The sequence below is a fragment of the Echiichthys vipera genome, assembly GCF_963691815.1.
Source record: "Echiichthys vipera genome assembly, chromosome: 9".
Classification (NCBI taxonomy): Eukaryota; Metazoa; Chordata; class Actinopteri; order Perciformes; family Trachinidae; genus Echiichthys; species Echiichthys vipera.
Genome location: NC_139834.1, coordinates 1,803,317 through 1,818,319, shown reverse-complemented (window position 1 = coordinate 1,818,319; position 15,003 = coordinate 1,803,317). Strand labels below are relative to the sequence as shown.

The 15,003-nt window shown below is 45.8% G+C and overlaps 1 protein-coding gene across 1 annotated transcript in view; it reads right to left on the bottom strand.

The window, feature by feature from the left end:
- The window catches only part of hm13 (histocompatibility (minor) 13), a gene marked incomplete at its 3' end in the record, with an annotated part of 14,867 nt that extends 760 nt beyond the window's left edge, over positions 1 to 14,107 (bottom strand). Inside the window, 11 exon segments of the mRNA XM_083920442.1 lie at positions 1,194 to 1,296; positions 2,585 to 2,705; positions 2,779 to 2,836; positions 4,225 to 4,350; positions 4,437 to 4,489; positions 4,492 to 4,521; positions 4,721 to 4,809; positions 4,901 to 4,983; positions 5,697 to 5,795; positions 9,746 to 9,781; positions 13,722 to 14,107. Coding sequence (XP_083776568.1) covers positions 1,194 to 1,296; positions 2,585 to 2,705; positions 2,779 to 2,836; positions 4,225 to 4,350; positions 4,437 to 4,489; positions 4,492 to 4,521; positions 4,721 to 4,809; positions 4,901 to 4,983; positions 5,697 to 5,795; positions 9,746 to 9,781; positions 13,722 to 13,964 — 1,041 coding nt within the window. The 5' untranslated portion in view covers positions 13,965 to 14,107.
- Positions 14,108 to 15,003: the final 896 nt, after the last annotated feature.

Genomic DNA, 15,003 nt, shown 5'->3' with positions numbered 1-15,003 from the left:
TAATTATTAAATAAAATAGGGTACACTGTGTCAGGTCTTGGTTCAACAGGACTATCAAGCAATCACTTCCTTACTATTACTTGAATAAAGAAAGATTTTCTTATGACTTTAGTTATTTAGAGGAAACATTTTCAAACAGCAAACAGCAAAAAATAAAATGTCCTTCAAAATAAAACATCTTCCTAAATATCAAGATAAAGACGCAGCTGTGTGAACATGTGCTTCAAACACGCTGTTCTCATCGTCCACCTTCCCTTTGACCCTTCGGGTTGACATCTGCCCACTTGAGGCGCTGCAGTGAGTTCGCGGGCTACCGCTGCATTGTGGGTAATGTAGTTTTGGTGCGTGAGGCGGCTGTGGCGTGCGGGCCGGTTCTAATACTGATCAAACATCATCCCGCGGGGCCTTGACTTTGACACCCCTGGTCTAGATCGAAAGATTTAGTGATAATGAAACCAACTCGTTTCAGGAACTTGTTTTCACTTGTTTTAACAGATCTGAGGTGTTTAAAAACAAACGTGTGTTCATCGCGGGTCTCAGGGAGAGGTGGAGCTCAGGTTTCCCGCCGGGGCGTAACAGACTCGGCTGCGTTTACACGAGGCCGGCTATTCTCATAAACGGCATTTCACACGTGTGTCCGTTTTCAAAAATAACACCATGCACACCTGTTCGTTCTCAGAAACATGTTCGTTGACACTAACCCGTGTGAATATGGCGATCAAAGCACGCCAAACGATCCACAGACTCGATCCACAGGTCGCATCGGTGACGCAGGTGCAAGTTCTGGAGCAGACTGTGACGTCGGCTGCAGGAAACTCTGCAAACGTTCTCCGTTTAGATGCAAACGTGGAACCAGAGTTGTGTGAGTGCGTGTGACCTCTGACCCCTGACCCGTACCTGTGCGTGTTTGAAGGTGTGCGTGTGTGTGTGTGTGTGTGTGTGTGTGTGTGTGTGTGTGTGACCCGTACCTGTGTGTGTGTGTGACCTCTGCCCCGTACCTGTGTGTGTGTGTGTGTGTGTGTGTGTGTGTGTGTGTGTGTGTGTGTGTGTGTGTGTGTGTGTGTGTGTGTGTGTGTGTGTGTGTGTGTGTGTGTGTGTGTGCGTGACCTCTGACCCCTGCCCCGTACCTGTGCGTGTTTGAAGGTGTGTGTGTGTGTGTGCGTGTGTGTGTGTGTGTGACCCCTGCCCCGTACCTGTGCGTGTTTGAAGGTGTGCATGACGAAGATGGTGAGGCCCAGTCCGAAGATGTAGGCCAGGAAACTAGAGTAGAAATACGTCCTGCTGTTCTTCTTCAGGCTGCAGGAAGAAAGGGACGTTACAGCCGAGAGATGAGGAGCAGAGGGAGGAGGAGAAGGAGGAGGAGGAAGGAGAAGGAAGAAGAAGAAGAAGAAGAAGAGGGAGCAGAGGAAAGGAGGAGAAGGAAGAGGAGGAGGAGGAGCAGAAGAAGGAGGAGGAGGAGCAGAAGGTCGAAGAAGGAGGAGGATGAGGAGGAGGAGGAAGAGGAAGAGGAAGGAGGAGCAGAGGAAGGAGGAGCAGAGGAAGGAGGAGGAGGAGGAAGAGGAAGGAGGAGCAGAGGAAGGAGGAGCAGAGGAAGGAGGAGGAGGAGAAGAAGAAGGAGCAGAGGAAGGAGGAGGAGCAGAAGAAGAAGGAGGAGGAGGAGCAGAAGAAGAAGAAGGAGGAGGAGCAGAAGAAGAAGGAGGAGGAGGAGCAGAAGAAGAAGGAGGAGGAGGAGCAGAAGAAGAAGGAGGAGGAGGAGCAGAAGAAGAAGGAGGAGCAGAAGAAGAAGAAGGAGGAGGAGCAGAAGAAGAAGGAGGAGGAGGAGCAGAAGAAGAAGGAGGAGGAGGAGCAGAAGAAGAAGGAGGAGGAGGAGCAGAAGAAGAAGGAGGAGGAGGAGCAGAAGAAGAAGAGGAGGAGAAGAAGAAGGAGGAGGAGAAGAAGAAGGAGGAGGAGCAGAAGAAGAAGGAGGAGGAGGAGCAGAAGAAGAAGGAGGAGGAGAAGAAGAAGGAGGAGGAGAAGAAGAAGGAGGAGGAGCAGAAGAAGAAGGGGGAGGAGGAGCAGAAGAAGAAGGAGCAGAGGAAGAAGAAGAAGGAGCAGACGAAGGAAGGAAGAAGAAGAAGCACATTATCAGAAGAAGAGGGAAGAAGAAGAAGGGGGAGCAGAAGAAGAAGGAGAAGAAGAAGAAGGAGGAGCAGCAGAAGGAAGAAGGAGGAGGAGGAAGAGGAGGAGGAAGAGGCCGAACTGTCACATTATCAGTAGAAGAAGGAGGAGGAGAAAGAGGAGGTGTAGGAAGAAGTAGAGGAGAGCAGAAGGAGGAGCAGAAGAAGAAGAAAAAGAGGAAGAAGAAGAAGAAGGAGGAAGAAGAAGAAGAAAAAGAGGAGAAGAAGAAGAAGAAGGAGGAGGAGCAGTGGAAGGAGGAAGAGACGGAATTGTCACATTATCAACAGAAGAAGAAGAAGTAGTGGTAAGAAGAAGGAAGAGAAGAAGAAGAAGAAGAAGAAGGAGGAGGAGGAAAAAGAAGAAGAAAAAGAGGAAGAAGAAGAAGAAGGAGGAGGAGGAAGAGGAGGAGGAGAGGCTGAGGCGTTACCTGACGTCGAAGCGCAGCAGCAGGGCGATGAAGATGCCTGGGATGACGATGTCGCCCAGCCCCAGCATGGCAAAGTTACTGGCTTCCAGTCCCCTCTCCAGCAGGTCCTGAGGGAAAACCACTGCAGGAGACGGACGGGCGTCAGCGACGCAACGACAGTGTTATAAACCCCGCCCACAACCTCACACACTCACGTTTGATTGGTGCTTCAAAGGATTTGGCCACTGTCACCATGACGTTGGTCCCAAACACCTGCAGACAGAGGTCATGATGCGTTCAGGTGCTGTTCTAATGTCCGTCCATTTCCACACAAAATAACAGATGAATGCTTTTGAGTTTGAAGGGTTAAAGATTATAGTTTTCTTTTATCCAGGACTTTTAAATCGATAAAGAATCTGCAGCTGGACGGGTTTCCTCTCTAATGTCTAGTGTTTTATTTATAGAGAGTTGCGGGATGACGGATTTTCGTAGTGGATCCTGAAGTAAGCGTCGTCACACAGTTTATGATCCTTAAGATAATCGTCACAAATTAACTCCACACATCAAACCAGCTGATTTCTCTCATGTACGAGCTCACGAGCGCCGCGTTGGCCGACGTATTTTACGTGTCGAACAAAACGGGGAAATCTGGCGTTAACCGCAGAACTTCTTTCAGACATCGAACCAAAAAAAGGCAGACTTCTAGACGAGGGAACAGGAAGTGCAGACGTGCCGGGAACAGGAAGTGCAGACGTGCCGGGAACAGGAAGTGCAGACGTGCCGGGAACAGGAAGTGCAGACGTGCCGGGAACAGGAAGTGCAGACGTGCCGGGAACAGGAAGTGCAGACGTGCCGGACACACACGGAGCAGTGAAAACCTCCTGCAGCCGCTCTGTGCTCGGCTCAACTGCGGCCAAACGAAAAGTCAGGGGTAGTTCCACTTTTAGCCGCGCAGCACGGCCAAATAAAACCAGCAGCATCACAGTTCTGACCCGTTTACGAAGAATTTCTTCATTCCCGAAACACTTGACGCGCCCCCCACTCCTGCAGCGTTTTACTGATACAAGCGTTCAAGCCAAAGAAAATATGCAACACTTCCGTATTTTCCACACTATAAGGTCATAGAACAGACGCTACAGTCGAGGCTGGGTTACGTTAAGGAGCGCCTCTAAACTCACTGATGCTAAGTTGGCGTGCTAGCGCTGTAGCCTTCAGTGGAACAGTGATCGTACGGACTCTTCTACTTGCTGCTCTCTGTTCAACAACCCACTGTTGGAGTTTGTCCTCCAGCTGCAGCCGTCTCGCTCTGTTCCCTCTGAACTCTGTTTAGTCTTCTTTACTTGGCGCAGGTCGTCTTGTTGCTTCCTCCACTTCGGCACCATTGATTGGTTCATGTTCAACTCTCTGGCTGCGGCTCTATTCCCGTGTTCTGCTGCGTGACTAATGGCCTTGAGTGTAAACTCTGCGTCGTAAGCGTGTCTCTTAACAGGAGCCATTTTGGGCTCTTTACACAAACACACACATGGAGGGGGGGACAAGTACCTAAAGCACGGGGCACGGCCACTGAAAATGACTCAGGTTAAATTCCAGACTGCGTAGGAGCGCTGCATACATCTGATGGTAAAAGAAACATCTCTGCAACACTGAAGGTGTCCTCTCACCCAGAAGACGTCGTAGACGAACAGCCCCCCCAGCAGGATGCAGCCGGTGCTGACGTTGTTCAGGTGGAGCAGCTCCACGCCGTTCAGGGCGAACGCCAGGCCGAACAGGTTATTGGCTATCCAGTGCTGTGATGTCACAAAACACAGCCAGGTTATGGTTGGTGTGCGTTTGGGTTAGTGCGCTCAGGACAGACAGGAAGCTCTAACTTTACCTTTTTGAGCAGGTACCAGACTCCCACCACGCTGCTGATGAGCAGACACACCAGTTCTTGGTGTCAAACTCGTAGTTGACTATTTCTGCAGAGAGACGGACAATTTTTCGACGTCAGATTCAAAAATACGCTCCTGAACGCCAATGTTTTTAACAAACAAGGAGCTTTTCTGCCCGTCGTCAGCTCCTACGACACATTTAGGTTGTTGTAGTGTAATGAGGCGCTCTGCGGTGTAATGAGGTGCTTCTGCGGTTTTAAACGGCGAGGAACTGTCCTGTGCTCACCTTCTTTGGCCTCCTCTGCGCCCTGAGTGAAGAGCAGCTGGTACTGTTTGTTTGAGAAAGACGCTGGAAAGATCCTGGACATCAGAGGACTGAGAGAGACGGAAACAAGGACGACAGAGTGTAAATGTGTAAACCGCAGACGGCACCGAGGCGACGTCGCTCTCGCGTCGCTGCGTTTACCTCATGGTGTGGGACAGAGCCAGGACGCCGAGGCCGAAGAAGTAGACGGACAGCAGCAGGTTGATGTACTCTTGAGAAAACACCTGCGGCAGAAACACAGGAAGTCAGTGTGCTATAAAAAACCTCTGCATCCTGGAGGAGGACGCAGGGGACATGTCGTAGCAGAGGACTTTTATTTTGAAGGACGGCTAGGCTGTGACTCACGCCTCCGGTAAAGTCGGGGCAGTCTGCGACTTTAAAAGCAGCGCACATTTATGTTTGTATATTTATCTGACGTTCTTCTATGCAGCACGTGATGATGCAACATAATTATAACCTACGATCAGAACTTTATTCCAACACGCTTTATTTATCCTGTCAAAATAAAACATGAACCTCGTGCACGGGCTGCAGCGTCAGTGACACAGATTCATAAAGAAGTTAATAATCAGAACTTTAACACACTCCTTCTACATTATACCTATGGGAATATGAAGACTTTACATCCAAGAACACAATAATAGAACAATAAAATCACAATACACACACACATAAAACGACCAGTTTGGACATTTCATACAGATAGACATGAATAAATTACTAAAAATGAATAAATAAGAAGGTACAGAGTGAAGTGGCTGCACGTCCGACCTGCTTTAGGACCAAAACATGTCGTCAGGAGGAGAACGGGTTCAGCTTTCAGTCAATAACAGAGTGTGTTTTTAAACAGAACATGAGTAAAAAGATATTTCTGCACAGTTCCATGCTTACAAACACATCCGTATGGACGCCCTGGAGGAAACCCCCGCAGTGTTACCTTGAAGAAGAGGTAGAGCCCGAAGAGCGTGCAGCTGGCGATGATGGGGAACCTCGCCGCGTCCCGACTGGTGATCGTCTCTGGCATGTCTGATGCATTCTGGGAGATAAAACAGAACATACATGAATACAGAGAGAAAGAGACGAGTTTCAGTGTTTACAGGTGAAAACAATACAAATGAGTTAAACCCAGACAGCGTGGGACACCGTTTAGTGCATAATAAGTCATTTTATTCAGACTTATATTTTCTATTATATCTTGTTCACGAGTGAGGGGACGATGAAGCGTGAGTTTGGCCGGAGAATCGGAGCAGCGGGGGCGGAGCTGCAGTCGCTCTACCGCACCGTTGTGACCAAAAGAGAGCTGAGGAAGACAAAGCTCTGGATCTACCCTCAGTCCTGGTTCCTACCCTCACCTGTGGTCATGAAAGCTGGGTCAGGACCCAAAGAACCAGGTCCAGGTCAGGACCCAAAGAACCAGGTCCAAGTGTCTGAACTGTGTTTCCTCAGGAGGGGGTCTGGAGTCTCCCTTAGAGAGAGGGGGAGAAGTTCAGCATCCGTGAGGAACTCGGAGTAGAGCCGCTGCTCCTTTGTGTTGAAAGGAGCCAGTTGAGGTGGTTCAGGATCATCTGGTAAGGATGAACCCTGGGCGCCTCCCTACGGAGGTGTTCCAGGCACGTCCAGCTGGGAGGAGGCCTCGGGGAAGACCCAGGACCAGGTGGAGAGATTAGATCTCCACACTGGCCTGGGAACGCCTCAGGATCCCCCAGTTAGAGCTGGTTAATGAGGCCCGGGAAAGGGAAGTTTGGGGTCCCCTGCTGGAGCTGCTGCGCCTCGACCCGGGAAGATGAGATGAGAGATTGTTTAAACCGCTGTGGAGTTTTTCCTGTTGGTGCTGAACAGGTGTGACTCTGATGCAGTTTAAGTGACGCGTTCACGTGTTTGGAGGCTGAAGCGACCAAAACACTTTTGTAGAACTGCGACACAAGTGATCAGAGCGCCGCGGGTGAAGTAAACGCTACAAAGCTGCCGTTTGCTTCCTTCTTAATGAGACGGATGGAGCCATGTTGAAGTGTGACACATGACAGAAAGGCTCTAAAGTCTCCCTCAGATCAGAGCAAATCAATCTGTTTCCACTGGAGTCGCTTTTTATTCAATCTTTGGTTCGAACGTGAGGATTCAAACTGTGGTAACGAGCGGTCCAGAAGCCCAACGGAGCATTTGAGGTGGTCCATTCATTATCAGCAGTGGTGCCCTGTTGACCCGTCAGTAAACGCAGCTAATCAATAAAAAACGGAGGTCAGGAGCGGACAAAGCCCTGCTGATAAGACGATCACGGCACAGAGGCGCGTGGAAGCAGCGTGTGCAAGTATTTTACACTGAGATGGTTCAACCACCAATAAACAGGTCTGAAAAGACGTGTGATTGTATAGAAGTCAATGAGAGAATGAGCCTAAACTTCTCTCTTGGTTTGTTTCCTCAGTAAACATTTTCCTAATGATTCATGTCTCAAGGCGCACTCCCACTGTGCCTCTGTACCGTGCCCCAGGACGTTCCACGGCTAAAGTCTGGTTCCTTTGACCAGTGTGAGTGTCCTGCCGTCCACGGCCCGTTTGGGAGAGGTGGGCTTTAGTAAAGCACGTTTGCACGTGTACGAGCACGAGCGTGCGCACGTGTACGAGCACGAGGCCTACGGCGGTTCTGAGGTCATTTCCTGTGCGCCTGTTGGGACGTAGAAAAAAGAAGGAGGGACCATGCGCGGACATTTCAAACAATGGCGGTGAAAGGTTCACGTTGGTGTGATGCGGAGGTGGAGTGTTTACTGCAGATTTGGTCGATGAAAAGATTTAAAAACAGTCGACAAGACGCACAAAAACTCCGAGGTCTACGGAAAGATCTGGAAACAAAGCCACGCATCGCCATGACGTCATCGTGTGTTACGTGTTACGGCGTGATGACGTATAGGCAGCAAGAAGCATTCTCCGAGGCCCAGGTAGTGTGAGTACAAACGGGCCTGGAGGGGGGGACAAGGACCCTAAAGCACGGGGCACGGGACGGAGGCACAGTGGGAGGGCGCCCTGAGTCTCTGGTTTCAAGTCTTCTTCAGTACAGCATGAAGTTCATTCAGCCCTGGCGCACTCACACTTACTCACAAATAATAATAATAATAATAATATTAATAATAATGATGTAAACAGTGAGTGATAGTTTGGAGGGAGCTGTTTTGGTTCTTGGGCTGTCGGTGACACTTGTATGAATGAGAAAGCTCAGGTGGACGTGGTTGTGCACATAACGTTAGTTCAGTATTCAGTGAGTGGGCACTTCATGCACGCGTTACTTGACCAGCGTGATGCTTCGGCTCTCTTGAACGTGCCGCAAAATTTTCCCTCCCCTGCACTAAAACAACCTCAAAAGACGCTTCTAAGGTGAAATTTCAGAATGTACATTAAAAGAAAAAGAGCCTGAATGGAAACGCGGCTGTGGTGCTTCGACACAGACAGACAGACTGGAGCTCCTGAGGGAGAAGCCTGAGAGTCACCTCAGTCTATATTCTCCTCCATCGACCCCCCCGAGAGAGAAACTGGGACAGAGGACAAAGGGAGACGGGAGGAAAGAGGAGACGAGAGGAAAGAGGGGATGAGGAGGAGGAGAGGATCCTAAAATAAGGGATCTAGGCATGAAGAGTCTGCGCCTCTCTGTCTCTGGTGCATGTGTCCCTCTCACACACTGATGATTATTTTTATTATGGATTCATCTGTGGAGCATTTCCTCCATTAATGGATCAGATGTTCGTCTCTTAAATGTGATAAAATGGTAAAAATGTGGATCAGTGTTTCCTAAACAACGAGGTGACGTCCTCAGATATATTCTGTTTACAGTCACCAGGGACGCACGGACTGAACATTGTTGGTTTTTGTTATTTATTCCGTGTTTTGTGCAAAGACGTCAAGTGAAATGTTCTAAAGGAGAGTCCGTCTTTGAAGGAGAACACATTCAAATCAGACAAACATTTACCGTATTTTTCGGATTATAAGACACAGTTTTTAGGGGTGCGACTTCTACTCTGGAGCGACTTACGTGTGAAATTATTAGCACGTTACCGTAAAATATCAAACAAGAGCCCGGGCTATTATTTATGTCAGTCACGTAAGAGACTAGGCGTATATCAGCAATCGTCACACACACACGCGCGTCAACCAATCAAAATTGGGCAGGGGCGGGTCATGGCAGAAGTGCCGTGCCCCGCCCCTGCTGCTCACCGTAGTTGGAGACCTGTTGTGGCTCAATATTGGTTCATATAAGGTACATAAGGAGCAGCGGATTATAAGGAGCACTGTCGGCTTTTGAGAAATGTGAAGGTTTTTAAGTGCAACTTATAGCGCGGACAATACGGTAATACAACCACATTTGCAAAAGCAGCTAAAGTTAAAAAGGGACCGCACTGACGAACTTAAATAATAAATTATTATTATTCATGTGTTAAGCACCTTTCATACAAAACGCAGCTCAAAGTGTTTTACATTAAAGGGAAAAATAAAGAAGAAGACGGGAGTTAAGAGCATTAAACACTAAAAACGTGTAAATTAAAAAGGCGGCACAAGAATTAAAAATAAGGTGATAAATAAAAGAATAAACAGTCGATGAAAAAGTTCAAACTAAAGGAACTTAAGTGATGAGTAACTAGTATTAAAAGTATCTACGATTATTGAGTAAATCACATAATAAAACATGGATTATGATTTTAAAATGCCCTAAAAAGATGTTTTTAAAGGTTTCGACAGCCTCAAGTTCCCAAAGAAAGCTGCGTAACCACAAACACGTCACGCAGAAGAGTCCGAGAGACACGAGGGAAATATCTGCCCGACGCTCCGCTGCGTGTCTGTACGCGTGCAGTCAGGTGAGGCAGTCCGTCCCTGACAAAGTGCCCTTGAGCAGGGCGCTGGAGTGACGCCCCCTCCCCGCCTGTTCACGCGTGTACTGTGGTGTCAGTGTGTGTGTGTGTGTGTGTGTGTGTGTGTGTGTGTGTCGGTGCTCTAAGCTCATACTCACTCTGAACCCAGAGTCGTAATCATTTTCTCCGAGCTCCTACAGACAGACAGAGAGACAGAGAGACGGGATGGATGGACGGACAGACGTGCAGACAGACGGACAGAGAGACAGACAGACAGGGAGAGAGAGGGATCAGATTGGCAACAAAGAGGACAGGAAGCAAATAAAGTTTAAAGCTGGGAGGGAAAAACTGTTTAGATTACTTTTTTCATGTAATTCAACCTCATTATTAAAGATGGCTGAGAGAGAGAGAGAGAGAGAGAGAGAGAGAGAGAGAGAGAGAGAGAGAGAGAGAGAGAGAGAGAGAGAGAGAGAGAGAGAGAGAGAGAGAGAGAGAGAGAGAGAGAGAGAGAGAGAGAGAGAGAGAGAGAGAGAGAGAGAGAGAGAGAGAGAGAGAGAGAGAGAGAGAGAGAGAGAGAGAGAGAGAGAGAGAGAGAGAGAGAGAGAGAGAGAGAGAGGGAGAGGAAGGAAGAGAGGAAACAAGAAGGAGGATGACATGCAAACAAGGTTCAGGAGACACCATCAGTGCGTTTACATGCAGTTGAAAACCTGGTTATCTTCAGGTTAAAGCTACGGTCGATTGGTGGTTATCACTCAGGGCGCCCTCCCACTGTGCCTCCGTCCCGCGCCCCGTGCTTTAGGGTGCTTGTCCCCCCCTCCAGGCCCGTTTGTCCTCACACTACCTGGGCCTCGGAGAATGCTTCTTGCTGCCTATACGTCATCACGCCGTAACACGTCACACGCATTGATGACGTCATGGCGATGCGTGGCTTTGTTTCCAGATCTTTCCGTAGACCTCGGAGTTTTTGTGCGTCTAGCACAGGAAATGACCTCAGAACCGCCGTAGGCCTCGTGCTCGTACACGTGCGCACGCTCGTGCTCGTACACGTGCAAACGTGCTTTACTAAAGCCCACCTCTCCCAAACGGGGCCGTGGACGGCAAGCGTGCCGCTCCTAGACGTGGTACGGTTGCACTTAAACTGGTCAAAGGAACCAGACTTTAGCCGTGAACAGTGGGAGTGCGCCCTAACATCGTTTACACGGTGATTACGGTCCTGTAGTCCGATCTGCACAATATGAAAAACAAAAAGAAGCCATTCAGTCTTTCAGCCGTAGGCCTGCAGAGAAATTGACCAATGGGATTCATCCGTCACAAAGACTCCCATTGGCTCTTCCCCTCGTCTCCTCCCTCTCTGTAAACTCTGAGCAGCTAGCGATTAGCTTAGCATCTCAGCTACCGGAGCGTCTGTTACCACGGAGAAGGGAAAGAGCGACACCAGCGAGAGGCCTCTGCTCGCCACAACAGAGAAGGTCGGAGAAAACGTGAGTGGAGCGAGGAAAAGGCAGAACTGTGACGGACACAGGAACCAAAGAGGAGTCAACGGGGAGGATTCCTCTGAGCGCGGAGACGCTACGCCAGGATGTGGGACTGAGAGCAGACGCTGACGCAGCAGACTTTTTTAAAACAGCTCACTTTTGAATTTTATTGTCGTAGATGTTCCATAAATCCGACATCGTTATGGGGTGAGGGAGGACGATACGAGCTCGGGGGGGAGGAACCGTGGAACACCGAGGGGAGGGGTTTGGTTGGTTGTGTGTGTAGGGACTCTTCTCATGCTGCTGCAGAGGTTTGCTGTTATTTTCAGCAGCATTAGTGGTTAAAAAAAGACCTTTGAATGCCTTCACCGTGCTGCCCCGAGCTAACCACTGTTAGCCTCTTCCGCTTGTTAGCATCTCTCTCCGTTAATCGTTGTTACACAAAAGAAAACATCTCTTGGATGATTGAGTGAGTGTAAGTGCAGGAAAAGACCCTGGGATGATTTTACACTGGAATTACGCTTTAAAACTGGATTTACGCTTTAAAACTCCCCGGCTTTTATCACTTTAAAGCTGTTGTTAAAGACATTTATACACGTGTGTACAGTCATATATAATAATAATAATTATAGTAGATTGGTTTTGTATAGCGCCTTTCTCAGTACTTAGACGCTTTACAAGAAATACACACAAAGCATACTGTACATGTATATACACACACGTATTAAATGAGATGTTATTGTGCTCTTGTGTACCGACAGCTTCCCACAGAGGGGCGACACATTAAAGACGGAAAACAACAAATGTTACACACACAGGCCCGAAATACACACACACGCACACACACAGGACCTATATACATGCAACTAGTGGAGAGATGTTAGAGCGAGGGGGCTGCCAGTGACCGGCGCCCCGAGCAGTTGGGGGTTCTGTGCCTTGCTCAACAGCATCTCGGCAGTGCCCAGGAGATGAACTGGCACCTCTCCAGCCACCTGTCCATGCTCCATTCATGGTCCACACAGGGACTCGAACCAGCGACCCTCCTGTTCCCAGCCAAGTCACCTATGGACTGAGCTACTGCCGCCCCTTTATGAGCTACATTTAGAGCCGTTTATTCAAAATAAAAGCACTTTATTCAAAATAAAAGCACGTTTCAGTCCTTGAATCAGCAGACTGGGGGGTTTTCCCTTTTCGTCACCACACACACATATTTATCATATATATTTAAATATAATATATATTTATAAATATGTAAATGTCCTTCACTGGGCTCTGAGTTGCACTGGAGCAGACGTGTTAAAGGAGCATTCAAATGGAAATAAAGCGCCGTGTGTTGAGTAAAAATGTACTTTCCACAGAGGATGTGGGGAGTTTTTACATGTTTACCTAAAGCACACACACACACACACACACACACGCACACGCACACGCACACACGTAATAAAATAAAAATGGAAAATAAATTCTTTATTATCAGCCATTTTAAATTAAATGAATCAATAATTTTAACTAAAACAAGTTGTTATTTAGCTGTAACTACACTAAGTAGCTTTTAATAATGACTTAAATCTCATAATAATGACTTTTTATCTCATAATAATGACTTAGTGGCTTAAATAATGACTTAAAATCTTAAAATAATGACTTAAAATCTAAAATAATGACTTAAAATCTTAAAATAATGACTTAAAATCTTAAAATAATGACTTAAAATCTAAAATAATGACTTAAAATCTTAAAATAATGACTTAAAATCTTAAAATAATGACTTAAAATCTAAAAATAATGACTTAAAATCTTAAAATAATGACTTAAAATCTAAAATAATGACTTAAAATCTAAAATAATGACTTAAAATCTAAAATAATGACTTAAAATCTAAAATAATGACTTAAAATCTAAAATAATGACTTAAAATCTAAAATAATGACTTAAAATCTTAAAATAATGACTTTATATCTCGTAATAATGACTTAAAATCTAAAATAATGACTTAAAATCTAAAAATAATGACTTAAAATCTTAAAATAATGACTTTATATCTCATAATAATGACTTAGTAGCTTAAAATAATTACTTATTGCTCATAATAAAGACTTAATATCTAACAATTATGATGTTTTTCAAAATAAAGGCTTAGTACCTTAAAATAATGACTTAAAATCTTAAATAATGACTTAGTGTCTTACAATAATGACTATATCTTAAAATGATGACATATCTCATTTCTGAATGTACATTATAAAATAATAATGAGTTATTATCTTAAATAAAGACCTATATTTTAAAATAAACACTTATTTTGCAACAGGTTGAAACGAACACGTCGGCAGTTGCTCGGTAACTGAAAATAACCGTTAACATGCTAACAGCTGTCTGAGTTTATCACGCTATTTTCCGTCATTTTTAAATTAATTTAATTTAAATTTATCCGTCTTTATTTCTCTGTACGCTGCTTCTTCACCTGTTTACCTAAAGTTAGTGTTTAAATGTTATTTTTAAGACATTTAAGCTCGAATCAAACCGTGAAGTTAGCTGAAAACAGTTAGCTTAGCTAGCCGCTGGAAGCTAACCAACGGGCACACGGGCTGAAGTGAATCCGCGTCACAGAGCTCTGTTCACGGGGACGAGGAGGGAGGATGTGCCGGTGGGTTGTTACCTTAGACTTGGAGCAGGTGACGGACCGCAGGGCTCCGAAGAAGATGGGCAGCAGCGCCATGAACACCAGGCTCCCGTACGCCAGCGCCGTGCCCTCCGGACTAGCCACGAATTTGGCCGTAGCGTTGAGCGCCTCGGTCCCGTTGGAGTCCGTGGCGTTCAGGGCGTCCAGGACCGCGGCGGCGGCGGCGGCGGCGGCGGCGGCCTCCGGGCCCGAGGCCGCGGCCTGTTCCGTGTCGGCCATGGTTTATTCTTTAGAGCCGGGGTTCAAAGGAAGGGCAGCGGCAGTAGAGTGAGAGGCAGGCGGCTGGAGGTGAAGAGTGGAGCCGGTGTGTGCGGTTCTCATTCATCCACAGCTGGCTGCTGCTGTAAGGCCACGTTTCCTAAAACACCGAGCAGAGAGGAGGCGGAGCCGGGGAGAGCGCTCACTCTGCCGCCGCTTCCGAGGACCGGCAGCTCCGGGGATTTCTACCGATATGACAAAACATTAATATTAGTGTCTTAAAATAATGACTCAGCACCTCAAATGATGACAAAGCATCTTAAAATATAGACTAAGTTTCTCAATAACTTTTATCTTAAAATAATGAGTTAGTGTCTTAAAATAATAACATAGGATGTAAAAAAGACTCAATAACTTAAAAATAATGATTTACTATCTTAAAAATAATGATTTAGTTTCTCAAATAATGACAAAGCATCTTAATTATAGACTTAGTTTCTCAAATAATAACTTTTATCTTAAAAAATATTGATTTAATATCTTAAAATAATTATTTAGTATCTCAAAATAATAACTTAGTACCTCATAGAATAACTTTTATCTTAAAAATAATGATTTAGTTTCTCATTTAATGACAAAGCATCTTAATTATAGACGTAGTTTCTTAGAATAATGAGTTAGTGTCTTAAAATAAAAACATACAATGTAAAAAAATGGCTTAATATCTTAAAATAATGACTTAGTTTCTCAGATTAATGAGTTAGTGTCTTAAAATAATAACATACGATGTAAAAAAAATGGCTTAATATCTTAAAAATAATGATTTAGTCTCAAATATTGATAAAGTATCTAAAAAATAATGACTTAATATCTCAAAATAATGAGTTAGTATCTTAAAATAATGATTTAGCACCTCAAATGATGACAAAGCATCTTAAAAAATAGGCTTAATATATTTCAAATAATGAGTTAGTGTCTTAAAATAAAAACATACTGTGTCAAAAATGACTTTTATCTTAAAAATAATGATTTAATATCTTAAAAATAATGATTTAGTTTC